The sequence below is a fragment of the Octodon degus genome, unplaced genomic scaffold, assembly GCF_000260255.1.
Source record: "Octodon degus isolate 3935 unplaced genomic scaffold, OctDeg1.0 scaffold00009, whole genome shotgun sequence".
Lineage (NCBI taxonomy): Eukaryota > Metazoa > Chordata > Mammalia > Rodentia > Octodontidae > Octodon > Octodon degus.
The window spans coordinates 12051163-12070989 of record NW_004524585.1 but is presented as its reverse complement, the minus strand read 5'-3'; the positions used below and the strand labels follow the sequence as shown (position 1 = coordinate 12070989).

Sequence of the window (19827 nt, the reverse complement as noted above, 5' to 3'; positions counted from 1 at the left end):
TGTGTGTGTGGCCAGCTCAGCCCACCAGGGGGCAGGGCTGGCTGGCATGTGGTGCTGGGGGATTGAACCACGGTCCCTGTGCTTTGCTAAGTTTGTTCTAAGTAGGTGCTTTAGACCACTGAGCCATCTCACCAGCCCCTGGATTATTTATTTTAAATGTTATTCAAGGTTATTTTAAACTACTGTGTGGTATTTTCCTTTACTTTTAGGAAACATCCATATAGTTGTATTTAAATGTCACAGGAAGAGCATGTAAATAGTGAATCAACATTTTTAAGTATGCTGTACCAGCAGGATTAGCAGCAACAACTACAGCACCTGAGAGCTTATTAGCAGTGCAAATCTGTGGACCCTCTCTAACCCACTGAATTAGTATCTGGTTGTGGGACCCAGGAAGCCATGTTCAAACAAGTTTTTCAGATGATTCTCTTTTTTTTTTTTTTGGTGGCTGGCTCAGCCAACCCTGAGGGCAGCGCTGGCGCAGCATGTGATGCTCCTGTGCACTTGCCTTAGCAGGCACTTTAGACCACTGAGCTATCTCACCAGCCCTTCCAGATGATTCTTATGCATGCTAATATTGTAAGAACCTCTGAGCTTTCTTGGCTCACATTTTAGTTTTCTGAATAATTTGTGCTGAATTCAGTAGTTCATTGGTGAGTGGACTATTTTTTTGTTGCTTTTTAAAATGTAAGTTAGGTGCTCAGGGGTCTAAGAAGCTGCCTGTCAAGTGCAAGGACCCAGGTTTGATCCCAAGTATAGCATGTCATGATGGTCTTAGAACCAGGTGTGCTGTGCCAGCCACTGAATCTGGGAGTGTTGGTGCACACCTGTGATCTTGGCACTCAGGAGGCTGAGGCAGGAGGATTGTTGTGAGTTCAAGACCAGCTTGGGTTATATATATAGTGAGCTCAAGGCCAGCATGGTGAGAACCTATCTCAACAAGACCAAAGAAAAAGTAAGTATAAGACAATCTTGAGTTACTGTGAATTTTCTTTTTTCTTTTTCTACACTATTTGTGAGGAACAATGTGAAAAGTCCATTTAAAAGCATATAATGGCGGCCGGGGCAACGGCTCAATAGAATAAGCGCTTCCCTGGCAAGGACCTGAGTTCACTCCTAGTTCTGCCAAAAAAAAAAAAAAAAAAAGCATATAACAGAACAAAGGGACCACAGTGTATTTCATGTTAATATGTGTATGCTTTTGGGCTTAATACAAACTTGGCTATTTGATAAATTGAGAAAATAAATGGTACATCCGCCCCTATCACCATTGGTCAGCTGCTACATTTTTTCAACATCTGTGAATTCCACATGAGGTCATGAAGGAATCTAAATTGGTCCATTGATCAGGGGCCCTATTTTTTATATAGAAATAATTGTTGTTCTAAATTCCTATCATTTTTTTACTTTATTAGGCTGGAGGACGTGTACCGGTACTAGACACACTCATAGAACTTGTTACAAGAGGCCGCTGTATCCCAGTGCATCTGAATTCTTTGCCCAGACTGGAATCACTAGTAGCTGAGGTTCAGGCTTGGAAAGAATGTGCTGCTAATACATTCTTGACTGAGAATTCTCCATATTCTCTCTTAGAGGTATGTTTGCAACCAGCTTACCTACAAGAACTTAGATCTACTCTCTTGGTAAAATATGCAGGCCATTACATACAAAGGTGACATTATCAGTGGCTTTGTGTTCTTTGAATTGATTTTAGCAACATTTAAATGTTTTCTGAAGGGCTGGGGAGATAGCTCAATGGCTTAAGTACCTGCCTGGCAAGCATAAGGTCCAGAGTTTGATCCCTAGTACAGTAGTAGTAGTAGTAGTAGTAGTAGTAGTAATAAATGAATATTTTCCAGATATATTTTAGGATAGTATTTAGTGTCTAAAGAGCCTTTTGCATGTTGGGTGAAGTCCTTCTCTCAGTAGAAACTGAACTCTTAAACTTGGCTGTGCTTTGGTTTCTGAATCTAGCTGATGATTTCACCTCCCTTTCATAAAATGTTTTCTGTAAGCTAGCACTCATGCATATCACTGGAATCAGTTGGTATATTTAGCATTTTACTTACTTGAGTCAGGACTCAAAGTTGGTCTGTTTTGAGCAAGTCTTTCCTTTTTTTCTTTCATTTTATTAAAGAGTTTTATTTTGCTTTATCTGAAATCCATTTTATTTATGGTTCTGCTTTGTCCCATATTAGGTGCTGTGTCCTCGATGTGATATTGGCCTTTTGGGGTTGAAAAGGAAACAGAGAAAGTTGAAGGAGCCTTTGCCAAGTGGGAAGAAGAAAAGCACCAAATTGGAGAGTCTGAGTGATCTGGAAAGGGCTTTAACTGAAAGCAAAGAGACTGCTTCTGCTGTGCGTAGTTGGGTTTTTCCTTCTCCTTTCTGTTGTTGAGGGAGACAATTTCTAACCCTTTCAGGTTTACAGGAATATTGTGAAGGCAAGTAGAATAACTGGAATGTGCTCAGTTTTACTAAAGATATAAAGTAAGAATGTGCCTAGATGTACAAAAGACTCGGTGTAGGGCTCAATCTTTATAGTCTGTCTCATGGTCTCAGGAAGAATGCCTGATTAATCCAGAAATGTTGGATAAGGCTGTTTAGGCTAACAAATATGTGAAACTGCAATGCCAAGTTAAAGTAAGAAGTATATTTAAGTGTACAGGCTGTAGCTCAGTGGCAGAGTACTTACCTCTAGCATCCATAATAGATTCACATCACCATTAAAAAAGGAGAAGATTGAAGGAAAAAAAAGAGGAAGACTGGATACCTATTTAAGTCTGACGGTCACTTAAATACTTGGTTTTCTGATACCAGGTCTAGCTATATAGTTCAGCTGACATTGGACTCACCATATAGTCCATGCTAGCCTTGAACTCATTCATGGTGATCCTCCTGCTTCAACTTGAATGTTGGGAATATAATGTACACCACTCACACTGGCTTTAATAAACGCTTTTGAGAAAGATATTTTCAAGATGTGATGCTGATGTCTAGCTAATGTTTACTGAGCACAATGTCATGATAAAAGAAAAGAGCTGTGGTAGCAGTCAAACCCAGACCTCTCATATATTAGGCAAGTGCTATACCACTGAGCTGTACCTACAGCTTGATTTGAATGTTGTAATGGCACAAAGCATTGCCTATTCAGTAGTAGGAATATAGTCAGCACATGTCTTAATGGTGGGATAAGTTCTATAAAGTGTGTTGTTAGGCAGTTTTGTTGTATGAATAGCACAGTGTATGTAGACTGTTACAACAATGATGTCAGCAGGTAGTATAATCTTACAGGACCACTGTCATTTTAGTCTTTCATTGACCAAAATAAATTGTTATGTAACACATGACATACATACTTGGTGTCAGAACTATACTGAAAGTATGTATCCTCAGGCCACTGCACCTTTCCCCATCTGTTCTTTGTATCTCTTTCACCTTTTACAATTAACTTGGGTTGGCTGACTTTTATTTATTTTGACACATTCTTTCTTCAGGGTGTATTTATATATTTCTACTTGGGCACCATTTTGTGTATTTAAAGTTACTCTTCTGGTTTATTACAGTATGTGTGGTACATTCTTATCAAAACTGAGTCACAGTTCTTCTTCCCTAAAATTCACATATGTTTGAAACTTTGCATACAGTATCTTTCATACATTCTGGTCTGCCTAGCTAAACCGTACGCACCTGGTTTAGGGTCCTTCTACACACAGTGTACTGACTTATGGTAGAATCCTAAAACGTCGGTTATTTGGTTATCATTTCTAAGCTATAGAAAGGGTACTATGTATATATATTATATATTTGTATATTATATAAATAATCTATAAAAATAGTTTTCCTTTAATATACCCAAAGTTCATTAAATTACTTTTAGATCTTTTTTTTCCTGTCTTTTTGAGACAGGGTCTGTGTAGATCAGTCTGTCCTTGAGCTCACTTTGGAGTCCAGGGCTGGTCTTAAACTCAAACAATCCTCCTGCCTCAGCCTCCCAAGTGCTGGGATTATAGGAGAATAACACCACATCCAGTTTAGATCTGTTTTTCCCTGTATACCTTATTCACATATTTTCTTAAGTTGATGGAGTCACATTCTGACCTCATCTGGTACAAAGCGTGATCATCTTAAAAAGGGTAGATAAGATAATTGGAAATTGTTTTATAGTAAATTAGCATATGGAGTACCTAGGAAAAATAGATCAGGTTCTGTAGTGTTTAGTTTTTGTTTCTGGGAGGAAATCCCAGTGTAAAACAAGTTTGTCCTTTTTCCCCATGTTAACTGTTCTTTCAGTGAAGTGCTAGAGGGGAGCTTTAATGATACAACATTTTATAGAGGCAACTGGCAGGAGGATTGCAGGTTCAGATCCAGCCTGAGTTACTTAGCAAAACCCTGTCTCAAAATAAAAAAATAAAGGGCAGGCTAGGGATATAGCTCATTGATTAGAATGTCCCAAGTTCAGTCCCCAGTACTTACAAAGAACAACACTTTCCATTTATAGATAGCTTGAACATAGTGTTTAAAATTATGTTCAGTCTCCCTTATGACCGAACTTGATGTTTTCAAGTCATTCATACAGGCTGAACTCAGAACTTTTCTGAGCCTTGGCTCTCTAGAAAGAGGAAAGGTTATGCTTGAGAACATTGCAATTTCTGCAGACACCGATATAAATATTTTTGTCTTTGCTCTAATTTTATAGCGTGTATATATAAGAAAATCTGATGAAATGGTCTCTTAAATTTTTCATAAGGAACACAGTCTAGTTTTATTACCTGTAATTGCACACAGAAGACCTTAGTGTTAACATAAGAAACATAAAATGTTACTGTGTAGCAGCTGTTCTAAGAGACGTTATCTCAGGAGCTTTCTAGAAGAATACAAAAGTTAATGGAACTGCAGACAACTGGACATCCTCAGAAATTAGTACACACCATATAAAATAACTGTTGATTTCAAGAGAAGTAGATTTTCTTCTCATTGGTGTGTGTGTGTGTGTAAGGAAGTCAGACTTAAATGATGTCTGAAGGGAAAGTGCAGTGTTTACTGTGCACCATGCAGAGTGTTCTGTTTCTTGCTTGTCATCAACACTGCAAGGTGCACATTGTATTGTTTCCATCTTTTTTTTTAGTGTGCTGGGAGCTTTTTAAAAATATTTATTTATTTTGATTTTTTTAATAGATTGCAAATTGAAAATAAGTTATTTACAAACATAAATGAATATAACAATAAAAATTGTCCAAAATAAAAATGAAGAATTTATAGATCAGTCATAATATTTCACTGTGTCAAAACCAAGAAACTTATATTCATATAATTAGAATTCTCAAAGTAGAAAGGAATAGCAATAAATATTTAAAGACTTAAAATTTCTGAATTTAGTTCAACTTATAATATCGCATTTCCAACAAAAATGAACCTTTTTGCACAAGAAATTTAAATAAAATCATACCAAGATACATAAAAATGAAATTGTCCAGAATTTATTGTAAAGAAAAAAAATCATTAAAGCATATATATAAAAAATATTAGCTATGGAAGAACAAAAAGAAAAAAGACCAAGTGTGTAAGAAACTAGACTAATTAAAGGACTGAAGGAAAGATCTGTCCTCTTTGAATTTTATACTTAGCAAACATACCTTTGAAAATTAAAAGTAAGATTTTCTAGTTATACAAATTTGAAATATTTTAATACCTGCAGAAGTAGCATATAGGAAATAAAGAGCATAATTCAAAAGGCAAGAGAAGTTGCAGTATGCTTCTGGATGAACAATAAAGAGCTCTCAATATGATAGTTATGCAGGACTATATAAAATATATTAAATAAACCCTTATTTAAAGGTCGTTGGGGGCTGGGGAGATGGCTCAGTAGAATAAGTGCTTGCCTGGCAAATGCAAGGGCCTGAGTTCGATCCCTGGTTCCACCAAAAAAAATAATAAATAAATAAAAAAGGTCATTGAAGATTTCTATGAAACAGTACCAGTCTTATGTTGGGTTATACACGCATTTTTTTCATAAATGTGTGTATGTATGTGTGTATAAAAGGAAAGAAGTAATATAAAGTCAACAGAAAATGGAAATATAGTTTTTAAAGTTTCTACTAGGAGAAGATATCATACGATGTCTTTTAAATAAGTTGTAAGTCAAAGATATAGTATAAATCTTAGAACAAAAATTGAGATTAAGCAATGTCTCTGTCTTTTTTTTTTATTTGTGTGTGTATGTGTGTGTGGCCAGCTCAACCCACCAGGGGGCGGGGTTGGCCGGCATGTGGTGCTGGGGGATTGAACCGTGGTCCCTGTGCTCTGCCAAGCCTGTTTCCAAGTAGGTGCCTTAGACCACTGAACCATCTCACCAGCCCCAATGTCTCCATCTTATACACACAGAAAATTTAACCATGGTGGGATATTTGCTTCTTTTTTAAAAAAATTTTTTTGCAGAACTGGGGATTGAACTCAGGCCCTTGAGCTTGTCAGGCAAGCGCTTATCCTACTGAGCTATCTCCCTGGCCCCCGCCATGGTGTAATATGTTGCCCCAGGTTACACAGTTTACTGTGAGGCAGAGGCAGGATTCAAATACAGATAATCTACTCTAGAGCCCATGCTTCTAACTACTGGGGCCTTGAATTTTTGGAGGGAGGCTGAGTTTCCTGTGCCAACATCCTGGATTGTTAATTCTTTTTCAGATGGCAACACTTGGGGAAGCACGCCTAAGAGAAATGGAAGCCTTGCAGTCTCTGAGAGTTGCCAATGAAGGGAAATTGCTGTCGCCTGTCCAAGATGTGGAGTTGAAAGTCTGCCTCTGTCAGAAGGCCCCAGCGAACCCTATGATTCAGTGTGAACTCTGCAGGGATGCTTTCCACACTAACTGTGTGGCAGTACCCAATACTTCACAAAGTCCCCGCATCTGGCTTTGTCCCCATTGTCGGAGATCAGAGAAACCTCCCTTAGAGAAAATTCTCCCCCTGCTGGCCTCCCTGCAGCGTATTCGAGTTCGCCTTCCTGAGGGAGATGCACTTCGGTATATGATTGAAAGAACCGTGAACTGGCAGCACAGAGCCCAGCAACTGCTTTCATCAGGGAACCTAAAGTTTGTGCAAGACCGAGTGGGCTCAGGACTGTTAGCTAGCAGATGGCAAGCCTCTGTGGGACAGGTGTCAGAGACAAGCAAGGTGAGTTGGGACTCTTTTAAGTTGCTGTGTTTTTTTCCTGGTTCTATAGCTTTGGTTTTGATGTATCCTTGGAAAGCTTTTCACTGTTCCTAGCATTACTAAATCTGGAGCTTCCTACTCCAAGTCTATACACATCTGCTATATCCTTTTTGTGCCTCATAGTTGTTCTTATTCTGTTTCTCTACATAGCACATGTTCACCTGTCATGTGCCCAAATAAGTTTTCCATTATTTGCTTATTAACTCATATATTTTTAAATTTTTGCTTGACTAAAAATTTTTCCCCTACTTAGATGAACGTCACTATGTAGAAAGGGAAATTTTCATACTTTCAGGTTTATTTTAGCTTTTTTTTTTTTTTTTTTTCCCCAGAACCGGGGATTGAACTCAGGCCCTTGTGCTTGCCAGGGAAGCGCTTATTCCACTGAGCCATCTCCCCGGCCCTTATTTTAGCTTTTGAAGAATAGGTTTTTTTTTTGTTTGTTTTTTTGTTTTTGGTTTTTGGGTTTTTTTTGGCAGAACCAGGGTTTGAACTCAGGCTCTTGTGCTTGCCAGGGAAGCGCTTATTCTCCTGAGCCATCTCGCTGCCCGGCCCCTTGAAGAATAGTTTTGGAAATGTCAGTGTTGTATTGTTTTGGAGGAAGGGCTTTAGGGTTTATACCATATGTACTCTGTCTGTCTGTCTATCTTGTCTCTATCTATCTATCCATGCTGTTTTGAGATTGAGTCTTGCTATGTAGTTCAGATTGGCCTTGAGCTCATTCTATAGCCCATGCTGGCTCTGGCTTCAACCTCACAGCAATCTTCCTGGTTCATCCTCCTGAGTGCTGGGATTACAGGTGTGGTGCACCGTGTCCAGTCTTTCTGCCAAAAGCAGCATCACTAGGATGGGTGGGCAATTTTCTATCTTCTTCCATAGATGGCTGCAGGAAAGGCAAGTGAAGATATCAATGTATAATCAGAACAGCAATATGCAATCTTTTTGAAAAGCTAATTTATCATTTAAATCTAATATATATTTTCCTGTTGCAGATAATTATTCTTGTACCATAGAAACACAGATATATGTTAATTGCTCAGCAGATTACAAATAACGACCAAAAAATGTCCTATCATATTTGTCTCCCTCCTTTCCTTCCTGTGTTTTCTTTTGTAGCTTCTTTAAATACAGTACCTGGCACGCAGTAGGTGACCAGTTACATATTTTCTGCATAGACAAGCAGGCTGCAGTGGAGTCATTGTTCTTTATCCAGGGTATGTGAGGAGTTAGTTGCTTTTTTGTTGTTGTTGTTGTTGTTGATAAAGGGAGAGGACACACAGTAATAATCCATGGTCAAAGGGCTGTTTTGCCTACTTCCTTAAATAAAAGACCAAGGGAGGTAGACGTGTATGTGAGGTTCCAGTTTGGTTTCTAATCTTGTTTGTTCGTTTGTTTTTTGGGCAGAACTGGGGATTGAACTCAGGCCCCTGTGCTTGCCAGGCAGGCACTTATTCCACTGAGCTATCTCCCCAGCTGTTCAGTTTTGTAGCCAGCTCAGCCCACTTTAGGGGCGGAGTTGGCACAGCGTGTGGTGCTGGCGATGAAACTGTGGTTCCTGCGCTTTACCTAAGCTTGCCTAAGCATATACTTCAGACCAATGAGCTATCTCACTGGTCCTCTAATCTTTTCATATAGCAAATTAAAAGTTCCTATGATCTGCTTTTTTTTTTTTTTTTGCCGAACCAGAGATTGAACTCAGGCCCTTGAGCTTGCCAGGCAAACACTATATGATCTGTTTTTACACAGAGAAAATGGCCTATTCCCTAACAGTTTTTACTTCCCCCAAACTAGCTTACCTAAAATCAAGGTTAAAGGCCTTTTTTTTTTCCTGGGAGATAATAAATTTATTGACCAGTGCTGAGATGGTAGGTGAACCTTTTCATTTTAAGAAAGTTAATGAAGTATGGTGGCAACACACTTATAATTCCAGTACTCAGGAGGCTGAGGCAGGAGGATGACTGTGAGTTCTAGGCCAGCATGGGTTACATAAGCATCTTGAAGACCAGCCTGTACTAGATAGAGAGATCCTGTCTCAAAAGAAGAGAGAGGAGGCTCGGCCAGATAGCTCAGTGTACTAAAGCGGCTGCTTAGGCACAAGGACCGGGGAGCACTGAGATGGTGACTGAGACTGGGTGTGGTGGTATGAACCTATAATCCCAGTCAGTACTTGGGAGGCTGAAAACAGGAAGATCACTATGAGTCCCTGTCGACCCTGTACTAAATACATAAAAAAGGGAGGGGGGTGCTGGGGAGATAGTTCAGCGGTCTGATCGCCTGCCTGGCAAATGCAAGGACCCGCGTTTGATCCCCAGTACCACATGCCATGCTGGCCCCCACACTGAGCTGGCCACTGAAATGTGGGGATGGTGGCTCAAGCCTGTAATCCCAGCACTGGGGAGGCTGAGATAGGAAGATCACTATGAATCTGAGCTTTGTAGGAAGAATTTATACTAAATAACTAAATCTTTTTATAAAGAGAGAAAGAGAAAGAAAGAAAAATTAAGTCTTGTTTTTCCCTAGTTACATTCCTCTTAACCCAGACGACATTCATTGGGTTGGTGAGAGTATTTTTAATCTGAAAAGGCCTTGTTGTCTAAGATGCTTTCCTTTCATTAGGTATCTCAATCTCCTGGCACAACATCGTTTTCTTTGCCTGATGACTGGGACAACCGAACCTCATATTTACACTCTCCTTTTTCTATTGGACAGAGTTGTATCCCACTCCATGGTTTGTATTTTATTATTACTACTATTTTGAGGGCTATATATTAATAGGTCATCTTGTACTAGGTTTTTGTTAGTGACAGTCAGATACCGTAAAGAATTTTATCCTTAAATGTAGGATATAGGTTACACACATAGTATTTAGAGAGTCATGGGCTCTCTTGTTGCTTCATTACTTAAGAGCCTTGTGGGAAATCTTACAGATAGTCTGTCCACATTTCAGACCTCCCTTCTTTTTTCTTATTTGTAAGTGATTGCCCCCATGAGCCTAAAGCTGCATCTGGAGTCCAGATCAATGTGTCTAATCTTGTGGTCAGAGCTTTTATGATCCCCTGGCAATTCCTGGTGTAGGCTTTCTAGTGTAAGCCATCAATACAGAAGTCCTACAGTATCTCTTGTGCATTAGAAATAAGCCATGATGAGGATTCAGATGTGGTGAATTACTTCCCTCGGAATCAGAAATTAGCGAGTCTAGTTTGTATTCTTTTGTTTTGTGGCTTTAGGTAACTATGTGAACCCATGTGAATGGAATGCATCCTAAGGAGAGGGTGGGAGTGGAATGAGGGGCAGCCTTGCTGTGTTTCTCACAGGCCTATATTTGCATATGTGAAGCACTTGCCATCATTTTGATTGGGTCTGATCTTGAACAGGCATCAGTCCAGAAGTGAATGAACTATTGATGGAAGCCCAGTTGCTCCAGGTATCCCTTCCTGAAATTCAGGAGCTTTACCAGACTCTCCTTGCAAAGCCAAGTCCTATTCCCCAAACTGACCGAAGCTCACCTGTTAGACCCAGCAGTGAGAAGGTGAGTGTTTTAAGAGGCTCCCAGGAAGCAATACAAGGTGTGTTGTGCTTTTAGTGTTACTCTAGCCCAGTGATTCTGTGGAGACAGTATTTGATCCACAAAATGATGCAAGCTAACTACCTCACAGCTTTATTCTGCAGGCTGTTGGTGAGAAGATAGGCAATGATGACAAGCTCTGCATCCTGGGATTGTGTCACTTTGTTGCTATGTAATTGTTTTTAGAAAGGTGTGTGCCACATATTTCCCATTGTTGTTACTCTCCATAATAATGAGAAGTAGGAATATTTTTGCTCTGTAAGAGAAACATTGTAGTGATAAAAATGCAGTTATAGTTAACTTGAAGAGTCAACAATATTTCTAGGGGCCTGGGAGATAGCTCAGTAGAATAAGCACTTGCCTGGCAAGCACAAGGGCCTGCGTTCAATCCTTGGTTCCGGAAACACACAGCACACACACACACACACACACACACACACACACACAGTATTTCTAGACAGCCTTGAACATGGTTTTTGTTGTTCCTCCAGACCTAACAAGATAGCTGATGAGGATTCAGGATGCCCATCTTGAATGCTCAGTTACTCGAAGGATATTCTGTAACAACATCCTGTGTCCTAGGTTAAAGCTGTTGCTGTTATTTCCTTCTAGGAACTAACTGTGCTGTCAAACTGAAGGTCTCTAAGGATTGAAATCTACTAGGAAAACAGAGCCCTGTTAGTGAAGAATGTTGCAAAAGATAGCATGAAGGCTAATAACTAGCACTTAGAATGTGGGGCTTTTGTTTGTTTTTTGAGACAGGGTCTTACTGTGCAGTTCAGGCTGGCCTTCAGCTTATTTTGTAGGCCTAGGCTGGTCTCAAACTCACCACAGTCCTCCTACCTTAGCCTCCTGAGTGCTGGGGTTACAGGCATGTGCCACCACACCTAGCAGAAGTTGTTCATTATGATATCCTTAGCACCATTATTGATTATGTTTGGTTCTTGTACTTTACCCCTATAAGGGGTAGGAATATATGTCCTTAATTAGGAGCTTATAGATTCAAAGGATAGACAAAAACACCTAGAGAGAAACTGATAACCAGTTACATTATGGATTTGGTGAAAAGAAGTGTATTTGGGCATCTTTTATCTCCTGGTGCTGAATGACTAATTTGATAGCAAATCATATCTTTCCTTTCTCCAGTGTTTCTTTCGTAGCTTAGTGAGGAAGGAAGAAGGTTTAATTCAAACTGTTTGTCCTGTAGTCGGTGGGCGGGTGGCGGTGGGGGAAGTGGTTGTAGTGGTAGCACACAGCTCAGCATGTCCTACAGGGTCTTCTGGTTTCCCTTTCACACATTTTCTTTAGCTTCAGTAGTTTTCAATAATGCAGAAACTGTAGGCTGTAATTAGATTTGCTTCTATTCTATCCAGAATGACTGTTGCCGGGGAAAGCGTGATGGAATCAACAGTCTTGAGAGGAAACTGAAGAGACGCCCGGACAGAGAAGGCTTCTCCAGTGAGCGGTGGGATCGAGTCAAGAAAATGCGGACCCCCAAAAAGAAGAAAATAAGACTGAGCCACCCCAAGGACATGAACAGTTTCAAGTTAGAGAGGGAGCGTAGCTATGAGTTAGTCCGCTCTGCCGAGACCCATTCCCTGCCCTCAGACACATCGTACTCCGAGCAGGAGGACTCGGGGGACGAAGATGCCATCTGCCCAGCTGTGAGCTGCCTGCAGCCAGAAGGAGATGAGGTCAGTGAGGTTTGGGCCATAGAGGACGTGCTTTCCCTTAACTCAGAAACCCTGTAAGCTAGACCTCATCTCGCTGGGTCTTTCTCTTCTGCTTATCTGCCTTGAGCTGATCTGAATGGATTGCTCAGTCCTACCCCCACTGATATCTGTGCTCTTACCATCGTTCCTGGGTCTCCTCCCTTTTCTTGAAGAAAACTCTTGTTCTTCCCTTTTTCCTTCTCTTGCTCCTCCAGCTTTCACCGTCCCGGCGCTAAGAAGGTGGGAGGGATGCTGATGTAATGCCCTTTTGCTTACTGTTACAAGGCAACACTGTCTAACCCCAAAGCAGTCACGACATGAAGAATGACTTTGACTTGGTTGCTTTGGCTGGTAGGCCAGCTACACTCATGGCTTGGCTATTGTGCCAGAGGTCCCAGTGCTGGGACAGAGGCTGTTAGTGGCAAACGGCCTGAATATCGTGAGGCTGGCCTGTCCAAGTTTGAATCACATTTTTCCTCTGAACATCCCATCTCCCTACTCTTTGTAACCAGGTGGACTGGGTCCAGTGTGATGGCAGCTGCAATCAGTGGTTTCATCAGGTCTGTGTTGGTGTTTCTCCAGAGATGGCAGAGAAAGAAGACTACATCTGTGTGCGCTGTACTGGGAAGGACGCACCAAGCCGAAAGTAAAAAACAAAACAAACACCCCACTTAATGTAATTCAGGACTCCAACCAAGATGATTTCCTCAAATCTCAGCAAAGCTACAGGACTGGTATTCAAGCCAGCCTGTACACGGTGCTATTTCTATTCCTTATGGGATCATTTTTCCAGAACTCTTTGAAAAAAAGAAAAAACAATGAAAAAAATTTTTGACACTTTTTGTATTTTTTTCCTTAAGAGCTATTTGTGGTTGTTGAGGTTTAAATGCTGACTTTTTTGCAGGGGTTTCCAACGATTTGGAAGGCATTGAAGCTTGCACCTTTTCATGTACAGCATTAAAATTGTACCTCTGTCTGGGATTTACCGCATAGGAGTCCAACTCAGTCTCGGTGCTCAGAACTGGCACCAGAAGTTCCAGTAAATCCTCAATTGAGGAATCTTTCTCTTGTTTACTCCGTTACCACATTGGGGAATTTTAAGTTTTTCACTTTTGGGATTTTTGTTTGTTGCTTTATCTACTTTTTTTTTTTTTTTCCTGGTAGACTAGGTTTATTTATCTGAGCAATAACTTCTATGTTGGTTTCAGTGGCTGGAATTAAAACAAAACAAAACAAACTTTTGAACAGTGTGTTGGTGCTTTAGCAATTGGTTGATGTACAGAACACAAATGTCTAGTTTCTAGTGTCACTGATGAACTAGTGATGTAGAAAAGAGACTGCTCTGTAAGTAATTGCTATAGCTGTATTTTGGCTTCTTCCCTGCCCATTCCTTCCTCCCCTATTTTTTGATAGCTTGTATCAAATGTTGCAGTCTATATTGTGGAATAAATCCTTGGTCCTAATATAACACTAAATGCTGGTTATTTAGAGCCATTAGATTACAGCTTCTTCTGCCCCTCCACCCTGTAGGCTTGCAGAACCAGAAGGGCTTGCTTACTTTAGCTTCTGTCCACCAGTAACAGTAAATGTTAGCCTGCAGACAGCATGAGGGGATTCTTGTTTTGTAGCCTGCCCTTTTTGGTGGGCCATGTGACTCTAGGCCCTGCTAGTAAAGAACCCCTCAGTTTTCAAAGACTGTAATCTGCCCCTAAAGCTCTGCTCTTTTTAAAAAGGCGCTCTCAGAAGGTTGGTGAATAACTCCAATGTTCAAATCAGCCCTCCTTGTTTAAATGACATCTTTACTATATTTCACCTGACAGGGAAAGTTGGCTTAGAGTTAAGAGGTTGGAAGGAAGCAAAGGAAGATTCGTCTTTATAGAGGGTTAGGTTTACCATATTGGTTGAAGGAAAACTTTTGAACACTCAAGCTCTGCTTTTCTGGTTTCATTTCCTGTCTCTTTCTAACTCTGGATCGTCACTCGCTGTGGATAGCTCATAGCTATTTTCTTTCCTTTTCTTTTTAAGGCATCTGTTCTGCAGTGGAGTGAGCATCATGGTGAACAGAACAGATTCTTTTTTCCTCTTCTGTTGCTAATGTTTGTTTTCCCCACATTCTATAGCCATAAACCCACAGTGGGTAAAATAAGTGGGTCTTTAATAAAATAAAACAGCAACAACAACAGCAACAAAAAGCAGTTTGTGATGTAGCAGAGATTTAAATGTACTACTCCCTTTTATGCAATTCAAATAATTAAATCTCTTTAAGAATGAATCCTAGTCGTCTGCAGTTTTCCTGCAGTTGTGATGTCTTGTCATTGTCTGGGGGTTCTGGGCCTAACAGGAATATACAGTCTCCAGTGCACAATCTGGAATAGTAGTAGTTTGGCTGTTATTCTTTCCCCATACTGAGAAATTAAGCTTTTAAGAGAATACTTACAAGGCTAGAGTTATAGCTCAGCAGTAGAGCTTTTGCCTAATGTGTTCAAGGCCCTGGGCTCCACTCCTGATACTACAAAAAAAGCAGGGAGACACTGCTGCTAAAATGAAACCCTTGCCTTTATAGAGAGCTCTCACTTGTCCAGTATAGTCACCAAACCCTGCTCATTCTTCTACCCTTGTAGGGTGTGCTTGAACCCTGACAGTAGCAACCTTAATGAGGCAGCATCTGTCTCTGAGTGAGGGGGAGAGGCAGGCAGATGTTTATTTGAATGATCTCTGCTAGGTGAGAACCATTCCTCTCACGTGTGCTGTTGCTGAAGTGAGTGTCAATGCCAAGATTACACTGCTAGTAAGTGACACAGCCTGGGTTCTTTCTTGAGTTCTAGTGTTTCTCCAACCTCGTCCACTGTAGAACACTGCATATGAACATCAAGATATATTTGCTATCCAGTCTCTACCTTCTTTTGTGTACTCAACATGACTACAGATCAATGTTTAAAAACCACTTTCCACTATATTAGCTGTGAAGCTGGCCTGGACCCTATAGATCATCAGAAGTTGGAAATAAGATCAAACACACAGGAATTACAATTTGAGTTTCCCTCCATAGCTTCTTGAGGACCCTGAGGGTTCTTCTTGAGAGTCCTGAGGTCCAGTGGGTGACCAGAGAGCCTGGGAACTGAACCCCACAGGGTGAAGAGGAGTGGGTTCATCACTTAGTGAAGTAGCTCGTCGTATTGCTCCTAGAGCAGATCCTGGGGGATTTCTTCAGAGAGTAGAGGGCTTGCTTGTATGAGATTCTGTCCTGGAGAAAGGTTATATAATTTGCAGTAAGCTGTTTAAAAAAAAAGGTTTGACTTCTTTTTTGTGAGGTTTTGTTTTGGTGATCAAAACCACTACCTTTCTTATGCTGAGTAAGTGCAGTACCACTGAATTATATTCTCAGCCCTGAATTAATTGAAGCCTTCCAGGTGGTGGGGTTTTTTTTTTTTTGTGTGTGTGTGTGTATTTTAGGGAAGGGTCTACTGGGTGTTCAGGGTCTCACTACTATATTGTAGTGATCCGCCTGTTTACAGTCTCCCAAGAGCTGGGATTACAGGCGCTCACCATCACACCCAGTCTCAATGGCCATCTCAGTGTGCCCAGGGGGCGGGTTGGGCCGGGGCCCGGCCGGGGCCCGGCTGGAAGTAAAGGCAGGCCTGGGGATGACACCTGGCCCCTGCACCTGCTTGCAGCTGCTTTAATGCACTGAGCTATTTGGCCAGCCCTGGTGGGTTTATTTTTCTCTCTCAAGATTAACCTAAGGGGCTGAGGAGATGGCTCAGTAGAATAAGTGCTTGCCTGGCAAGCGCACGGGTCTGAGTTCAAACCCTGGTTCCGCCCATCCCCCCAAAAAAAGACTAACCTAAAATAGAGATGCTACATATGGTAGAAATAGGAATAAACCTAAATTACTTTTCTGCTATGTAGAAAAGAGCTGGGGAAGATGAGATGTAAAGGTCTTGGGGCTCCAGATAGTGTGTTTTAGCCAAAGTCTCTCAGATTCATCTAATTTGCTACTATACCCAACCTAAAAAGTGGTATGGTTCTTGGAGTATCAGTGCAAGCTCGAGAACACAGTAGAAATCTACCCAGAAGGGGCTGAATCTTGGCTTGTCTTTCTGCCTATCAGTGTTATACTGTAAAAAACTTTTGAGAGGATTTCTGTAGTCAACCCCACTCTGCGTATTCTTTGATGTATGTTTGCAGTCCACTCCGAGCTGCTTGTGCCTTGGAGTAGGCATTGAATAGTAACCTCACATGGGTATTGTTCTAGGTCCAATTCTGTCTGGGTTTCTCACCATATAAAACAGACTGAAATGGGTGACAGTGTTTTTAACCTGTTACTGGAGGTAGAATTGGATAGTAAGTACTTCAAGTCCTTGCCTATTGCCAAGCATTAAGCCATAGCTGGTCATTCAGGAAGAGATCAGCTAGCCTATGTGAGGTGCCAGCCTATCTTAAAATGGTTTTTCCTTGCCATATGCTGCTGAAAATGGAATCTCCTTGTGATAAAATGTTTCCTGTCTGGAAGAAGAAGCCTTGGGAAAGCAATGAAGATCTCACTGCAGCCTTCACTGAACTCCATTTGCAGGTCAGGGTCCTTCCTCAGTTCATAACCACGAAGCACCAGTGTAACAGCTTCACTCCGCCGAAGGGCCTCTGTCCACAACTGCCTACTTGTGACACTCTTGGGCCTCTCAGTGTTTTCTCAGTATTTCTCTGCGTATAATAGTGTGTAATAGCAATGTTGCCGAAAAGCTGCCTAGACAACAGAAGAACTGTATAAAGGAATGTCATAAATCTATTTTTAAGGTGTAAAGAATCAGTTTGTAAAGTACATTTTCTTCCCAGTGTATGTAAACCAGTTTTCATGTCTAAGCACTGCTTACATGGGATGGATGCACTTTTGCATTTTTGTCAGTGTAAATGGAATATTTAAAAGCAGACAACAGAACAGACCAGCTCCCTGTTTTTGGTTCTGGATTAATTGCACAGGATGAAGGGCTGTGATCTGGTGAGTTGCGGTGTGATTTTCATTTTCAGGATAACCATCAGACTTGGTGGACGACTGGAACAGTAAAGTTCATTTGATCTATTTCAGGTGAGTGGAGGCCAAAGAACTTTTTGTTTGTCTTTGTGGGAGCATAGAGAAATTATCTTCTAACAACTGCCTTCTTTCTGAGGAAACAAGTTATTTGCTCAATCTAAAAATGGGCCAAACATAGTTCCTAACAAAATTGGCTAGCCAGAATTTGAGAATTCTTAATCCTGCCTACACCTGCCAACACTTTTTCTCCTGACTGTGATACTGATGTGAACACACACAAGAGAAAGTTCCCTTTTACTACAAGTCCAGTCTGTGTAGTGAGAATCTGTAGACCCTGTACTAAATACATTTTTAAAAAACCCCAGAAAACAAAAAACTAAAGAGAAAGTTGGGGCCAGGGAGATGGCTCAGTGGAATAAGAGCTTCCCTGGCAAGCGCGAGGGCCTGAGTTCAATCCCCGGTTCCGCAAAAAACAAAAAAGTTCCCTTTACATATGACTGGGACAGGTGGGTTTAACAATCAAAAAGTTAAAAGGATCAAAAACATAGTTAATTTTTTGTATTTTAAATTTTTTGCAATACATTGGTTTTTTTGTTGTACCGGGGATTGAACTCAGGACCTTGCACTTGCTAGGCAAGTGCTTATTCCACTGAGCTATCTCTCCAGCCCTGTATTTTAGATTTTTTAAATTTATATTTGGTACCAAGTCTTACTGTGCAGCCCAGATTTGTAATTTTCCTATCTCAGCCTCCCCAGCACTGGGGTTATAGGCATGCACCACCATGCCCAGTTTTGGTGGCTGGCATGGCATGTGGTACTGGATCCTTGCATTTGCCAGGTAAGTACTTAGACTGCAAAGCTTTCTCCCCAGCCCTTTAAAAAAAAAAAAAATTATTCAGTACAGGGTCCCATTACACAGATCGGTAGTAATCCTGTTTTCAGCCTCCTAAGCGCTGGGATTACAGGTGTGTGCCACTATGCCCACTCAGCTCGCCCTGGGGGTGTGGCCAGCAAGCCCGCAGGGTATCCAACCCCTTAGGCACCTTAATCAGCTGAGCTATCTGTCCAGCCCTGGACTTTTATCTTTTATTTGGGGAGCAGTCCTGGGGATTGAACCAAGTAACATCACACTTAGCTGCATTTTTTTTTTTTTTTTTTTTTTAAGCTTTAGGGAAGGGTCTATGGGTATTCAGGGTCTCACTACTAAATCGGGATCATAGTGATCCGCCTGTTTACAGCCTCGTAAGAGCTGGGATTATAGGCTTGTACCACCACACCCAGTCTCAATTGCATCTCAGCGTGCCCTGGGGGCCAGGCCAGCACAGCAGGCCCGGGGATTGAACCTCTGGCCCCTGCGCCTGCTTGCAGGCACTTTAATCTGCTGAGCTATTTGGCTGACCCTCTTTTTAAGTTTTTGATCTCCATGCCTCAGTTCACCAGATTGCTGAAATAACAGACATATAATCCCTGGTGTAAGTAGGACTTCTAATTGAATCAAGGGAAAGTACTGTCCAGAAAGGAGGATTTGGAGAAAGGGTTGTGTGCCTACAGAAGCCTTCAGCACCCAGCATGGATTCATTTAGTGTATGTAAGTCATTACTGGACCTACGTAACACTGGTTGCCACTCCAGGTTTGGCCACCAGGTAGCACCACTGGGTGTCCATAATTGGACATAGCTTCATCCTGTTGGGCTGGCCAAAGGGACAAATGATGGTGAGTTTAGATAGTCTTCATTAAGCTTATTGAGAGCTTTAAGACTCCAGCATTTCTAGCTAAAATAAACCTTTGGACCTTTGTACATCACCTTCCCCCAAATTCGACCTTTGAGTAGACTGACTTACTGGACAAAGGAAAAATGGGAAGAATCAAAGTTGTCTTGCTGCATGATGCCCACAGGCGAATGCTGCCCCTGGTTGAGAGGCTGACTTGAAACCTCACAGTTGGTCCTCCAGCCATCTTCAGTGGAGAAGAGTTGAGGGCAAGAAGTGGCACATACTACCGTGGCTTTCTGTGGCTCCAATGGCTTGTCTTGGGGAACAGACAGGAAGTGATGGTGTCTTTTGTTTGTTTTTGTGGCACGGGGGATTGAACTCAGGACTTTGCTCTCACCAGGCAAGTGCTTATTCTACTGAGCCCTTTCCCCGGCCGGCGGAATGGTGGTGTCTTTTTTGCTGTGTGGCCTGTGCACTGAGCACTGAGGAGGCAGCCGTGGAGAAGATGTGACAGAGCTTGTGGGCCCATGTCCTTTACATCTTGTTCCTTTATGCTTTCCTACTCTGACCTCTGGCACATTACTGAGTTGTATAAACACTT

At 41.5% G+C, this 19827-nt stretch overlaps 1 protein-coding gene across 2 annotated transcripts in view; it reads left to right on the top strand.

Annotated features, from left to right (window-relative positions):
* Positions 1-14756, top strand: part of Kdm5b (lysine demethylase 5B) — an 87736-nt gene extending 72980 nt beyond the window's left edge. The window contains exons 21-27 of one of the 2 annotated variants that reach the window (XM_004625360.3): positions 1416-1595; positions 2199-2357; positions 6683-7168; positions 9824-9935; positions 10582-10736; positions 12146-12466; positions 12997-14756. In XM_004625360.3, the coding sequence (XP_004625417.1) occupies positions 1416-1595; positions 2199-2357; positions 6683-7168; positions 9824-9935; positions 10582-10736; positions 12146-12466; positions 12997-13134 (1551 nt within the window). In that variant the 3' untranslated portion in view covers positions 13135-14756. The remainder of the gene's footprint in view (positions 1-1415; positions 1596-2198; positions 2358-6682; positions 7169-9823; positions 9936-10581; positions 10737-12145; positions 12467-12996) is intronic. The other variant, XM_023708050.1, reaches the window with a different exon arrangement.
* The last annotated feature ends 5071 nt before the right edge of the window (positions 14757-19827 follow it).